General features: G+C 40.1%; 1 protein-coding gene across 3 annotated transcripts in view; it reads right to left on the bottom strand.

Moving 5' to 3' along the window:
- HELZ (helicase with zinc finger) overlaps positions 1 to 13,475 on the bottom strand; it is an 85,807-nt gene that overhangs the window by 45,561 nt on the left and 26,771 nt on the right. For all 3 annotated transcript variants that reach the window (XM_027890364.1, XM_027890362.1, XM_027890363.1), the window contains 7 exons: positions 12,241 to 12,297; positions 11,385 to 11,433; positions 10,915 to 10,990; positions 7,986 to 8,184; positions 6,911 to 7,018; positions 6,341 to 6,638; positions 2,834 to 3,101 (listed from right to left, as the gene is read on the bottom strand). In XM_027890364.1, the coding sequence (XP_027746165.1) occupies positions 2,834 to 3,101; positions 6,341 to 6,638; positions 6,911 to 7,018; positions 7,986 to 8,184; positions 10,915 to 10,990; positions 11,385 to 11,433; positions 12,241 to 12,297 (1,055 nt within the window). The remainder of the gene's footprint in view (positions 1 to 2,833; positions 3,102 to 6,340; positions 6,639 to 6,910; positions 7,019 to 7,985; positions 8,185 to 10,914; positions 10,991 to 11,384; positions 11,434 to 12,240; positions 12,298 to 13,475) is intronic.

Genomic DNA, 13,475 nt, shown 5'->3' with positions numbered 1-13,475 from the left:
GCAATTTCCATTGAGTAAGCTGACACCTTCTGGCAAACTGGTAAACTGCAAAATTCTCCAAGGATTTGATTTTTTAAAAAAATCAGAAGTTGTTGCTTTCATCCATTTCTCTCCCTTGCTTTGCAGGTTTAGGCAAAATAAGGTTTTCAGTCAGGCTGATACAGATTGAACAAACAGAATCCTCCATTTCCTCCTAAGCACTGCAAATCCCAGCCCACCTGCACTGCTAATGAAACCAGCTACAAGTAAGCCTGTTGTTCATATTTAAAGCCACAGAAATTAAAGAAAGCCTTGATAAATCATTAATCATCCAGCACCAGTGCAAACAATAAATTCCCCAAAGGCAAATAAACCCGTCCTGAGCGATGCCCCAGGTACCACTTTGTTAAAAGCACGTTCAGCACATTTCCCAGAGTTCAGACAGGGTGTGCAGAGGGAAACCTGCCTATGGAGCGATCAGTGGAAGACACAGTGATGACAAAAGCAAATTTATTTTCCATCAGAGCCGGTGTTTTATGTTTCAGCCTTGAGGATAAAGCTGCTCTGCAGTTCTGGTAGCACAGAAGGAGCCGTGTGTCACCTCATACACACTTCAATGTTCACACAAGGAAATGCACAGTAAATTCTGGTCAATCTAACAATTAATATGGTTTTTCTTTTCAATGAGCAAGAGAGAAAGGGAGAGTTTTAAAACCATCAGCAGGTGTTTGTAGGACACCTTCCAAAAGCAAACTACTATCAATATCAGAACACTGCTGTGCTTTTCCTCATCCAGTGTGTTTGCATTTGAAATGAAATAGCAGTGACTCCCTCACTGTTCTCTTTTGTGATGTGCTCATGTGGGGTAACTTTTATAAGAGCCTCCTGAAATATTACAATAAACATGATTTAAAAGTGAAGCTCCCAGAATGAGCTCCCTCACGACTGAGTTCCAGATATTTTAGAGCCACTGACACCTTCATCCAACACTCTCCATAGTTCCACTGAGGTGATTCCACACCAAGTCTGAAACTGTGCTTTCCTAGAAAGTGGGAAATCACCAACAGTCTCAAAAACCAAGGATACACTCCATGAACTGCAGACACTCCTGTTACTCCAGTGTTGCCTTAAGAGACCACGTTGACAACTCTGCTACTCTGCCAGTTCACAAACCATTGGAGTGCAACAGCTCATCAACACTGTCACTCCCAGCACCACTCCAGAGGTATTAAAACCCACTTGCACTTGTATTTCTCAGCCCCTTTCTAGGCTTGCAACCCTGACACCTCACTGGAGAATACCCAGCGTGTGATCTCAGCCGCAGAGGAGCGGAAATGTGTGCTGGTTCCAGCCTTGCTGCAGTAAAGTGGGTCAGCTACAAGATCAAAAGAATGTTTCTGACATCAGCACCATCAAAACAGACGATTTCAAGAACATTATTAACACTTACTTATAACTTATCAAGCAATAATTTACTGCTGCACCAAACAGTCCAAAGGAGAAGCATTACATACAGGATACACTTATTTTTCTTTCATGTCTGCAGGCTTGATGCTCTTTGGTTTCCTATGAGGCGGGAGAGGGCATCTCTCCATGTGAAAATTCACTCAGTCAAAATAACTGTTGATGTTTTGATCATGTTTCATAATATTTACTTTAAATCCACTTTCTTTTTTTTTTCCCCCTCAAAAAAGCCTTAGGAAAGTCAACTTGTTTATAAATATGTATGATGGAGAGTATTTCTGCGTGCTGCAGAGTGTTCAAGCCTGATTCCTCCACGTGTCAGACTCCAGCTCAAGAGCAGAGGGCAGCAGTGATAAAAGATATGAAGAAAAATAGTTCAAATACTGCCCTTCGGCTGAGATTAAAAAAAAAAAGAAATGGAATCAATTTTCTGCTTTTAAAGCATCAGAAATACAACCACTCATAGTATTTGCTTTCTAAGTTCTACAGGGGTGATTCAGCTCTGTAGCTCCAGGAGTGGTTCTTCATCTTAAAAAAAGACATTTCTGATTTGGAACTTTCTGTAGTTGACAGAACTAAATTTGCTCCCAAATTAGGCTAAAGGGGAGTTACGTCTTTTTGACTTTCCATTCTGAGTAGTGCAACTACCACACGAACGCAGGCAAAATTTTCAACCACAAATACTAAACCACATTAAAAAAAAAAAAGGGCCCATGAGGGTCTATACATGGGAATTTCACATCTTTTTCATGAGCTCCTCCAGTTGGGTTATTTGTACACGATACCTCAAGACAGAACAAACCAAACAATGTGTACTGTATGCCTTTTATTAGGAACTTTTATTCAGAAGCTGGGTTTCAGCCTATTTAGAGAATAAATATAATAAAATTAGCTGCCACATCATTGCAGATCAGAGTTTGATCCACCCACAATTCAACCCTTTATACAAAGATTTTATATATTCCTTTGCTATAACCTACTTTCACACAGGAACAAAAATGTAACTATTATTCATATATTTTATTCCTTTGCTATAACCTACTTTCACACAGGACCAAAAATATAACTATTATTAATGTATTTTTGTATAGACAAAAAAACCCAAAAATAATTATTATCCAGACACTAACAAAACCATGTAAAAGCTGGTTAGTGCTCCAGCTGTAAGCACAGACTTATATTTAGTGTTTGTTTTTAATGAATTAGCAGCAAGTTGTATCTGTTAAGTGTTAGTGACCTTTACCAAACATTACTATTCCTGGGCTCAGTCAGATTCATTTCAAAAGAAACAGGAAGACTTAGTACCTTAAAGAAGCATGTAGGTTTAATGAAAAAAAAAAACCTGCCATCTTCATTTTAATAGGAATATTTTTATAAAGAAATCACTTACTTGCTGACTTCCTTATACTGTGCTATCTCCTCGATATAAAGGAGGTCGTGCAGCCGTGACTGATAGTTGGTCTTGGTCAGTGATTTGTCCAGGACAGACTGTGTAAAGAGCTGGTCAGCAGATAGAGGGATTTGGTATCTGGTCAGAAGGCTCTTCTCCAATTCAGTAGTTTCATTGGGCTCGAACTCCACAATAGTTTTGGAGGTGGAATCCCAGCGCTTGGCTGTGGTGAGGAGCTGTTGCCGAGCGTGCATCAGGTATTCAAGGTCTGGGTGCAGACACAACAGGGAAGGGAAGTAAATACAAACCCCAGGGGTTTGGGGTTTATTTCAATAAAAACAAACAAAACCGACCCAACAAAACCCACTAAACCCAATCCCATTGGAGATAATGAACTAAATACAGGTAGGAGTCTCCTCTGCCCACAACAGCTTTAGCAAGTTCACTGCCAGTACTCACCATCCCAACTTTTCAGGTGAGCACAGAGAGCAACCAGAAAACAAAGTATTCCATAGACAGCAAACAGAATTAATAAAGACAAACAAGGAAAGAACTTCTATTTTAATAACACACAAGCAACTTTGAAGGGCTTGGCACCACAACGCGCCCCCAAAGCCTAACTGCAACATCATTCCAAAAACACACAGTGGTGAAGAATCCTACAATACATATTATAAAATTTAGAAGGTCACAAAAACAAGTTGGTAAACCAGCTGGAAAGAAATCTGCAACACTGAAAGCTTTTTTTAAAAATTCCACAGTCTCCTAATATGTTCATCGTGCAGACAGTTGCACCACACAGCTAAAGCTGTTTTGTTAGGTAAAACTTGGGAAATATGACCTTACTTGATATAAAGTTAGAAAATTAAAGGAAAATTCATTTTTCAGTACACCCTCACTTCAGGGACCACATATCATAAATGAGAAACAAAAGACCAAGCACTTGTCTACTGCCACCCAAAATATATCCATTAACGCCACAAAACCACTATGACAACAGTGAATCACTCGACAGAACTGCAGTTAAAATTGCAGAGCTGAAAATATTTGGCATTTATAGTCAAGCTATGGTATCTTAATGTATTATCTCTGAGTAAGATTTAAGATAGGTATCCAGGATATCACACCAACGCTGAAAAATGTGCAAAAAACACATTCTCGAATTCAAATTAAATACTTAACATCATCTTGACTGTCTTTATTCTAAATGAGAAAAAAAAAAAAAACCACAATAGCATTTTAGCTAAAGGAATCTCAGTTCAGCTTGCCTGACTACAGGAACATGGCTTTTTTTCCTAGTTAATCTCATGTGTTCACTAAGAAGTCCCATTTCAATATACCCCTCAAGCCCAAACCGTATCAGGAGCTACAGTTGTAGGGCAAGAAAAAGCCCATGTGTGTGTGGTTTCCGTGTCTGGAATCACACCACCATAAATGAAGCTTTCTCTGGTACAAAGCACACCTCAGATCCCAAAAGCTCCGTAACTGTGCTGGGATTTAGTCCTTGTTTCCTGCAAAGACAGCCATTGAATTCCCAGCACTGGAGAGGCTTTCCCTGGCAGCCCGATAGAAACTGTCCCTGGCACAGGCTGGGCACACAGTGACCCTCCCTTGAAGAGCAGATTGTACACACTCAATGCAAACCTTCCCTCAGTTCCCTTTTTCCATTGTAAATGAAGATTTCACAGAATGGAGGCTCCTCCACGAAAAGATTTTAATGTTGACCTTTCATTCCTGCCCAGACGCCCAGGGAGGGTCCTGAATTCCATGCAAATGTAGAGACCTCGGGCATCTTTCTGAGAGAAAAGCATTTCCACCAGACCTTAACTCATGGATGTCAAAAGCAAAAAGAAACTATGGAATTGGATACACATCCAAAATAGTCTTTCCTTTGCCTATTACACACTTGGAAGGTGACACAGCCAAAAGTCCAGGATTCTGTCCTTAAACACCTCAACACTTGTCATTTGGAATAAATATTAGCAATGACCTGCTTGGAGCCTTCAGCATCCCTCTGCACACAGACAAGCAGTGTGGGAAAGGAAATATCAGTAACTGATGCTGGAGAAACTTCATCCATCACCTTCCCAATTCAATTGGTTGTTCCTGGGGTCGCTGTGGTCAGCAGCTGGTTTGAAACAACAAAGCCCCAGACCACAGACTGGTCTGACAGTAACTCTGTCTTTGCAAATAAGTCATGGCTTGTTCCCCTTGATCTCGAGCAGGTTTGCAGTGAAAGGCCTGTCCTCCAGCGGCTCAGTGTCCTGGGAAGCTGTCAGCTGGGATTACCCACACAACTCATGGACATCATGGAATAGCTCCTGAAAACACCAGGCCCTGCTGCTCCTGAGCAGCTTCTCCCCTGGCAGAGCAACATCCTCTGCTTCAAGAGACTTTACAACGTGCCCATCCTGCTGCTCCTGCCCACAAGGACTTGGGCCATCGGCAAAGATCCCTTCCTGACCTTTGGCATTTGCCGTCTACAGTTTCGTTCTGTTAATGCTGCAAATGTTAATCAGTTAACTGAAAACAAAGGCCAGGAAAAGAAAACCGCTGTCTTCTCAGCTTCACCTTTTTCCCTTCTTTCTCCCTTTTCCTCTTCTTCCTGCTTAAATCCCAGTGCTATAATTCTGCTTCTTTGGTGTTTGTATCTCTCAAGTTTTCACTAGAAATCACCATCCTGTATCCCACCCCCTGGCTTGCTGCCAAGTGACACAGTGACCTATATTTAGCTCTCTTAAGCCATAAATCGAAGTGTTTCCTTCTTGTTTGCACCCCTTCAAACATCTTTCAATTTTCTGACGTTTTTCTCATACTGGAGTTATTTCAGGTTGGAACTGAGAGACACAGATCAGTTTAATAAACAGAATACAACCCTGACAGGAACTTGTAGCTAATTTTTTTTTTACTTGAAAACACAAATATAGTAACACTTCCTTTACATTTTTCAAAACTCGTGTCAGCAGCAAATTATTGAGTTGCAAGCCTACACTTGGCCTCTTGCCTTTGACAATCCTTGTCAGACATTGCAAGGGAAGAAAAAATACAAACTAACTTCTCAGATAGGCAGTTTTACTTACTGGATTGAGTACCAGGTGTATTCTCAAACAGAAACATTTCATTTCTCTACTGACCTTTTGCTACGTGTTTAACAGTTTCATCAATTCAAAAATGACTATAAAAACATAAACGTGTTTTATAGAGGCAGAACCTCCAGTGCTGTCTTTGGACACACACCAAGCCAGAAATTCCCAGCATTTTGATAATATTTATCACATCCTGACACACAGAGCAAGTCATATGCCAATTATCTGCCTTATTTAGACCCCCTGAAGCTTTTGTCCACTCTTTATATTCACAGACACAACGAACATAACGTACAGGACGAGGCATTCACGAGCTGGTAACACAGGTTGGGCTGTTCTGCCCAGAAATGTGGGAAGGAAAGAGATGGCCTGAAACATTTCCACTATTCCAAAAAAAAGCAAAGAAGTTTTCCTGCATTACCTTCAGTTGAAGCAGCATCAATCATCACTCGTTGCATGAGGACCGGTTCTAATCCGAAGTCAAACACCACGGTTTGGCGAAAAGTTCCAAAGATTTCTGTGTTGAAGGCTATACTGACTTTGTATATATAATGATCTATTCCATTCTGGACCATCTTTCCTCCTATCCATTCCTGACAGTTTTCTGGTACTTCCTGTGACACTTGGGTAGTGCTGTCTCCAGCAGATATCGCGACGATGCTGAAATGGGGCCGATGGGCATCGTACAGCAATGCCACTCGATACAGCATTCTTGCAGGCTAGGAGAGAAAGGCTGAAATTATTTCAGGAATATCTGCCTTTGCAATCAAATAAAGAGAGCTTATAAGAACTTCTCAGGGCAGCACCAGGTCCTGCCTGATTTCCAGAAATACATAATCACCAGAGCTGCTGGGAAAAGAGAGACAGAGAGGGGACGGTGCTGGGAAGTTTCTCTATTTTAAGAATGATGCAATTGAAATCTTAATTGCAAAAGGTTAGGAGTTGCATTCTAGTCATTACTGACTTAACTTTGAAAGATAAGTAGTCCTACCTTACATGTGAGAGCAAATGTCCATGTCTGATGAGACTTTTTGGTGGTGACAGTTACCGACAGCTCAGGGTTATGTTCTACTCTCACTCCTTCTACACATTCACTAAGCTAGATTAAAAGAAAATGAAGGTGACATTAAACTTCCACAGGCAGCATCAAAATACAAACATTCAGGAAAAGGTAGTATTTTTTTACAGAGAGCGGAAAGAATTAAGTTGTGCAGGATTGCTGCAAGTCCTGTGCAGGAATTAATGTAAATATGTGCTAATTCAGAGACAAGCAAGTCAAATTTACTACATCGTACTGTATCAGTGAAGAACGTAACCATTTAAGGACAATTAACTGCAAGACTTGATTTTCAAGACCCAACTTAACTGTAAATGTTTAAAGTAGAACAAGACTTCATTTGGAAAGGAGGATGTGGGATACAATGAGGCCCAGATCTCACTGACATCAGTGAGACACCAGGAACTAGAATCAGGCTTTCCACTCATCAATGCATTTTGCAGAAAGTCCATTTTTCCCAGATTCTGATCAACAACAGACGGACTGAAAACTCCCTGGGGTCTGTGGTAAGTTGAGCTGGTCAAATGCCACAAAAACATCCCCTGGAATTCCAAAGAGCTGCTAAATTTGATCATATCCATATCCCACATTCCCTGGTATTCAGAGTCTTTTGAACATTTGGGGGATTGGCTGGTCTGCATCCAAGTGCCTGCAGCTGCAGGCAAAGAAAAGGAGCCGTGCACAAGCAGGAATATTCTCCTCTGAGTCATGAAAGCTTCATCAGTCACTGCTCTGCAGCTTAAAAAGTCAAGGAACAGGAACAATACCTGGGACTTGGCTGACACAGCCTGCCCCAGGAATACTGAATACGCAAAATGAACCCAAAATCAGCCTGAGTCTCTGGGATCTCTGCAAGAAGACACGGGGCAGGATGGAAACGGGAGCAAATCGCTTGGACAATTCCTTGGTGAGGAGCGACTGGACCAGCTCCCACCACGAGGGTCAAACCCAGGCCCAGCTCTCAGCTTTACACACAAACACAGAGCGAAGGGGGGGTTGTTTTCCTTACCACTTTCTCAGGAGATAAGGAATTCATCCATTTCTCAATCAGGGTTTCCATGTAACTGCCTGAGCACTGCTTGTTTTCCTTCTGCTGCTTCAACCTGATGAGGCGGGAGGCGTAACGTTTCTGCCACTCCGTCAGCTCCTCCTGGGAATGTGCTGAAGTACACTGGGCACCATACCTGCAGATCCCTTGCTCTAAAAATCTGCAGGACACAGGAAAAAAAAAAAAAAAAAACATCATGCCTCGAAGTTTTTTCGGTCTCCAATTAAAAAAAAAAAAAAAAAAAAAAAGAAATTTATTAGAATTTTACTTGTAAAGTCAGAAGAACATTCTTTAGGTCTCCCTCATAGAACTAAAGGCAGTTTAGTCCACATGAACTAAAACATTTGCAGAATTCTGTAAGAGAGGCAGCAGCTTTTCTTGCTGCAAAGCCCAGAAAAGTGTATCAAATGTCTTAGAAACATAAGGGGACAGAAGTCTTCCGAAATTTCCAGCTTTTCTAAAGGAAAAAGAATCAAGTGTTCGTGCAGCAATTTACACCAGGAGATCACAGACCATGCCTGAACTGATCCGGCACTGTATTAATAGGCATAAACCCCCAGTTAATCAGGGGCAAAGGAAAATGTAGCATAATTTCTTCCAGTGCTCACATTATTAGCTGATAAAAACCTCATTCAGCAGCTTTTCCTGGAGCAACAGTGACATCACATGGTCCTTTCTAACAAATACACCTACACAGAAATCGTCTCGCAAGGAAAAGGTTTAATCCTCTTCTCTGGAAAGGATGGATGAGTCTAAAAGGATCTAATCTCGCAGAATTTGTTACAGAAACACATTTTTCATTTAGTGGCATGTGCTGATGCATGAAATTAATGACATTCCAAATGCCTTTATACAATTTAAAGATGCTCGTTCTCAGAATTTACTGCAACTCTGGACAAGTGGCTGTGTAACTCGGGGACTAATTTTATGATTTAACTTTGCATTCTGAAGGTACTACAAAACAGCTGGATACACAGAATAAAATCAGGCCAGGAGGCTGTTTTGTTTTGTTTTGCAAAAGGATACCATAAAAAGTTAATGCAAGCATCACATTTATTATAAATAAAGCCAGGCAGGATGATTTCTGTGAGGATATTAAGTTAATAGAAACTCTGTAAACATAACTATATTTGAATTTCATCTGTATATCTATGAATATAGTTATATTAAGAACCTCTCTCTATAGTGATAAGTTACTGTAAAAAAGAAAGGATGCACTTTGAGCCAAAAACCAAATCACACCTGACTGTGACACAAAAACCTTGCAGCATGAGTACCTGGATATCCAGGACACACTTGTATCATTGGTTATAATTTGATTTATCGTTCATTTTTTTCTTTAAGAGATGTATTTAAAGGTTTGCATGACCAAACTGTAAATAAAACAAGCACGATGTATAACACCATGTTACTTAATGCCTTTTCAAAGCTATGTTTCTTAATATATTTTCAATTCAAATATTTTTCTTGGCAGTCAGTTTCAGTACTTTTACTGTAAATTTTCCAATTCACCATTACATTAGAATGCTGCAGTACAATTATGATTTTCATGGCCCAAAGAGAGTGCAAGCATAAAAAACTGCTGACCTATTCTCATTAGTTACACAGCAGATTTAAAATCAATTGGGTTTCCTTTTCTTTATTTAATAGGAAAGCCTATTACTTTAAACTTTGCCATCATTATACAAGTTTTCCAAGTTCTCACTGTTCATATTTTTAACAGACACCTTTTTTCTCTCATTTTTACTTTCTTATTTAATATCTCCTGCAATTCCATAGCTTCATTATCTGGAATAAATATGCTGCACTCCTACTGCTTTATGGCACACAGGGGAGAAATAAACCAGAGCTTCAAAAATTCCTATTCAGCACCTGGAACTAAAATCTTCAGTCCATGATCAGAATGATCCTGTTCAGAGGGATTTGATGAGTAAGGCACATCCTGCTCACTGTAAGGGTTAATTAACAGTGTGCAGAAAGCTCATTACAGCTTTAGTGGGAAAAGGTTCCAGAGCAATGGTTGGAAACGTGGCAAAGATGTTACTCAATAAAAGACCACAAGTTAAAAATTGCAAATATCTGCTTTTTTAGAATTTGCTGAATGAGCACTGGACACGATAAGAGTCAACAAGAGCTGCCAAGATTTAGCATCTCTAGAAAAATCTTGCCAAAAGCAGCTCCAATTCAGTGATTCAGTCTTGTCATTTAAAAAGCAGGTCAGAGCCCTGCTCGTGTTTGGGAAATAATTTATTTGCATTAGTTACATAAATGGCAGAATCAAGTGCATAATGATGGTTCTTCTCCATATATATTAATTCAGTTTTATGTAAGCAATGACAATTAACAACACAAACTCCAGGCAATATTGACCACAGAGGACAAGGAGAAACTCCAATATAAGCCAATCGATCTTCTCTGTGTATTTGAGTTTATGCAAAAGGGAAAGAATGAGACCTGAGGAAAATTCTACCTTTTTTTTTTTTTTTTTTTTAATGTGAAGAAAAAGGCCATCTATCAACAAAGCCCATTTATCTGAAGGCAGCAGCCTGTCCACTGCCAAAGAACATCTCGCTTCAGTCTGCTTACAGCGCTGTCTGGGAACTTCTCACACCTCTGAGATCATCCAAAATAGAAAAGGAAGAAAACCCTGACACTAGAAAAAAGGTCCTCAAACCACTGTATTACGAAAACTGAATAAACTGAAGTATTTCTGGATGAACTGAAGTGCCTCTGGATGAACTGACCCTTCCAAAAATCTGTGAACAGATCGACTGCTGTTCTAACAAGTACCTTCCTTTGCCTGCCCTCTCAATCATTCTGTCAGCAGCTAAATAAAAGAGGAAGCATTATGATGCCCCTGGAGAACGTCAGCACAAAGCAGAGACTTTACCTTTTACACAGGGTATATTCCTCGCTGCTGGTGACGCCCCGGGGGGGAGGGCGGAACTGCCAACCATCCCGGGACCCTGCGGGAGGAGAACGGGGTTACTTCTCTAATTCCCAAGTATTTCTCACTCAGAGGGTAACAGAGTCCAGGGAACCGCCCCTCCGAACATCAACCCAAAGTGTTATCTGAACCCAAGCAAAATTTTCCCAATGAAAATTAATTTCTAACCCCCAACAAACTCATTCAGAGCAGGTTTCAAACAGAGCAGGCTCTGATCAATAAATAAACTTCTGCCTCCCAATTCAGTGCTGACATAATTCTACTGAGATAATTCTACTTCAGCCCCTGGAGCTCATCACAACAGTCAAGCCCTTTTTTTTTTTTTACTTTCTGCCTGCTCTGCAGCCCTGAGCATTCAGCAGGATCCCAACCTTCCCCCCACAGAACGCAGCAGCTGTAAAACCCAAACGTACCTTCTTCCAAATCTTCTCCATGATATCCTGAGGGCACTTTGCCAGCTGCCTACAATTGGATTAAAAAAAGCCCACAGTTACAGAGGAACACAAAAACAATTTCATGGACAAGAACTGCTGGCAAAATGGGTTTCAGAGCAAGCAATGGAGAAACACCAATCAGAAGTCTGAAACCACTTCCCATCCCAAACAGGAGTTCACATTAACCCAACAACTGGATTGCAGCCCTTGGTAACAGGAATTCTGAGGATAACAGGAATTCTGAGGATAACAGGAATTCTCACAGGAACGCTGAGCCCACTCATTGTTAGAGGGCAATTTTTAGAGATTTTTTACAGGACCAAGTTCCGCCCTGTGATCAATTTAATCTGGACTGCAGGGAGTTTTTTAAAGGTCAAGAATCTGAACTGCACTGATGGGTCTTTCAGCCTTGAATCTACATTAAAAATAAAGCCCAAATTGTAAGTAAAAAAAAAAAAAACAAACAAGGGGTAATTTCATCAATAGATCTGACAATTTGACCCCTTGTAAAAAAAAAAGAAAGGTATTTATATGGTTAAACAGTTTTTTAAGTCACGTTTATTTCTTCAGAATAATAATTTCCAACAGAGAAAAATAGAATAAATAAATAAATAATGCAGACCTAAATGCTTTAAATTCTTGCTACTTCGAGAGAGAGTCAACAGCCTGTTACCATCGTTCTCTGTTTTCTCACACATCCTGCAAGACTGTGATGAAAAGCTCCTGAAAAGATGGGTGTGATCCCAGTGAGCCCAGACCTCCTGGGACACATGGGAACTAGCCTGTCAGCTGCCTCAGGTACTCTCATTATTTCCAATAATATGCTCATTATTACCTCTGTTTCAGCAAGAAGGGTTTTCAGTCGCGTCAGGTCTTTAGTTACCATCCCGTTCTGGGGGCAGAAAGAACGTTAATTTACTAATTAATTTATAATTTATAACATAAACCTTCACGTGCATTAAACCACAGAAGGTAAGTTCACATTTCCCCACAACAACAGGAGAAGGGGAAGGAGGAAAAGTAAGATTGACTTACAAGACACATTTTAAAGCCATATTACATCACACTGAGCAAATATTACGGTGAAAAAGGGAATTCTAAGTGGCCAAAACCAGCACTAAACCTTCAGCAAGTACCAATACAGGACAGTGCAGGAAAGCATCACATTTAGAACAACTTTGGGGAAAAAAAATAAATACTGTGGTTACTAAAATACTTCAGGATCTAAAGAATTACTATGACAATCCTTCCCTGCTGTTGCAGTGATGGATTCATGTCTTAAGGATTCATGTCTTCAGATCTCAAGGATCTGCCTCACAGATTACTAATTTCTACAGTTCCATAACTCTTCCTGCTCTGGTGCAGACTGTAATTTTTGGATTTTGACTAAAAACCAAAGATTAGCCATTAACTAACTGCAAAGCCAAATACATCTGAAGTAAAAATCTTTCAGGATTGAATTCCTCTGAAATACATCGCTAAGTGTAACAATTTCACACTCATGGAAGTCAAAACTTTGATTAAAGGAACCCAGACCTGTGGGGTTTATTCCAATAACCTCTTGCAGAAATTTAATTAAGTGCTACTACATTTATTAGACTTCTCCAAGTTTTGACTGTGCTACTGAGCAGCAGAAATTACTCTTTGCTGAAAACTTCCACACTTAACAATTCTCACGCTCGGGCTTTTTTTCCAAATGATTTTTCACTTTTTCAGCAGAAAGCTGACAATTGAACCTGTGGAGCTTAAATGTAATAGAGCATAAAAATGTTACCAAGAATCATTCTCTTAAGTCACTGGGGAGGAAACTGGATAGATTCCAATTCTTCAATAAATTAATTCCAAAACTTAGTTTCATTTCTTCTCTCAGACAATGGCACAGCTCAGTAAATCGGTTGCTGACTTTAATATTCCTACTGAAAACAACTGTGTCTAACAACCTGAAAGCTTGTAAAAACCTCTCAAACTCTGCTTTGGGATGACACTCTGGAATTCTATACAAAGCTACCTTTATTTGCACAACAGCAGCTCCAAACAAGGGCACTGTACATTCCCTGCAATAAGCCTATT

The sequence above is a fragment of the Empidonax traillii genome, unplaced genomic scaffold (assembly GCF_003031625.1).
Source record: "Empidonax traillii isolate 1590-97213 ecotype Southwest subspecies unplaced genomic scaffold, ASM303162v1 scaffold286:size1162393, whole genome shotgun sequence".
In the NCBI taxonomy this organism is placed as follows: Eukaryota; Metazoa; Chordata; class Aves; order Passeriformes; family Tyrannidae; genus Empidonax; species Empidonax traillii.
The sequence above is the reverse complement of the archived record's forward strand: the minus strand, read 5'-3'. Positions and strand labels throughout refer to the sequence as shown.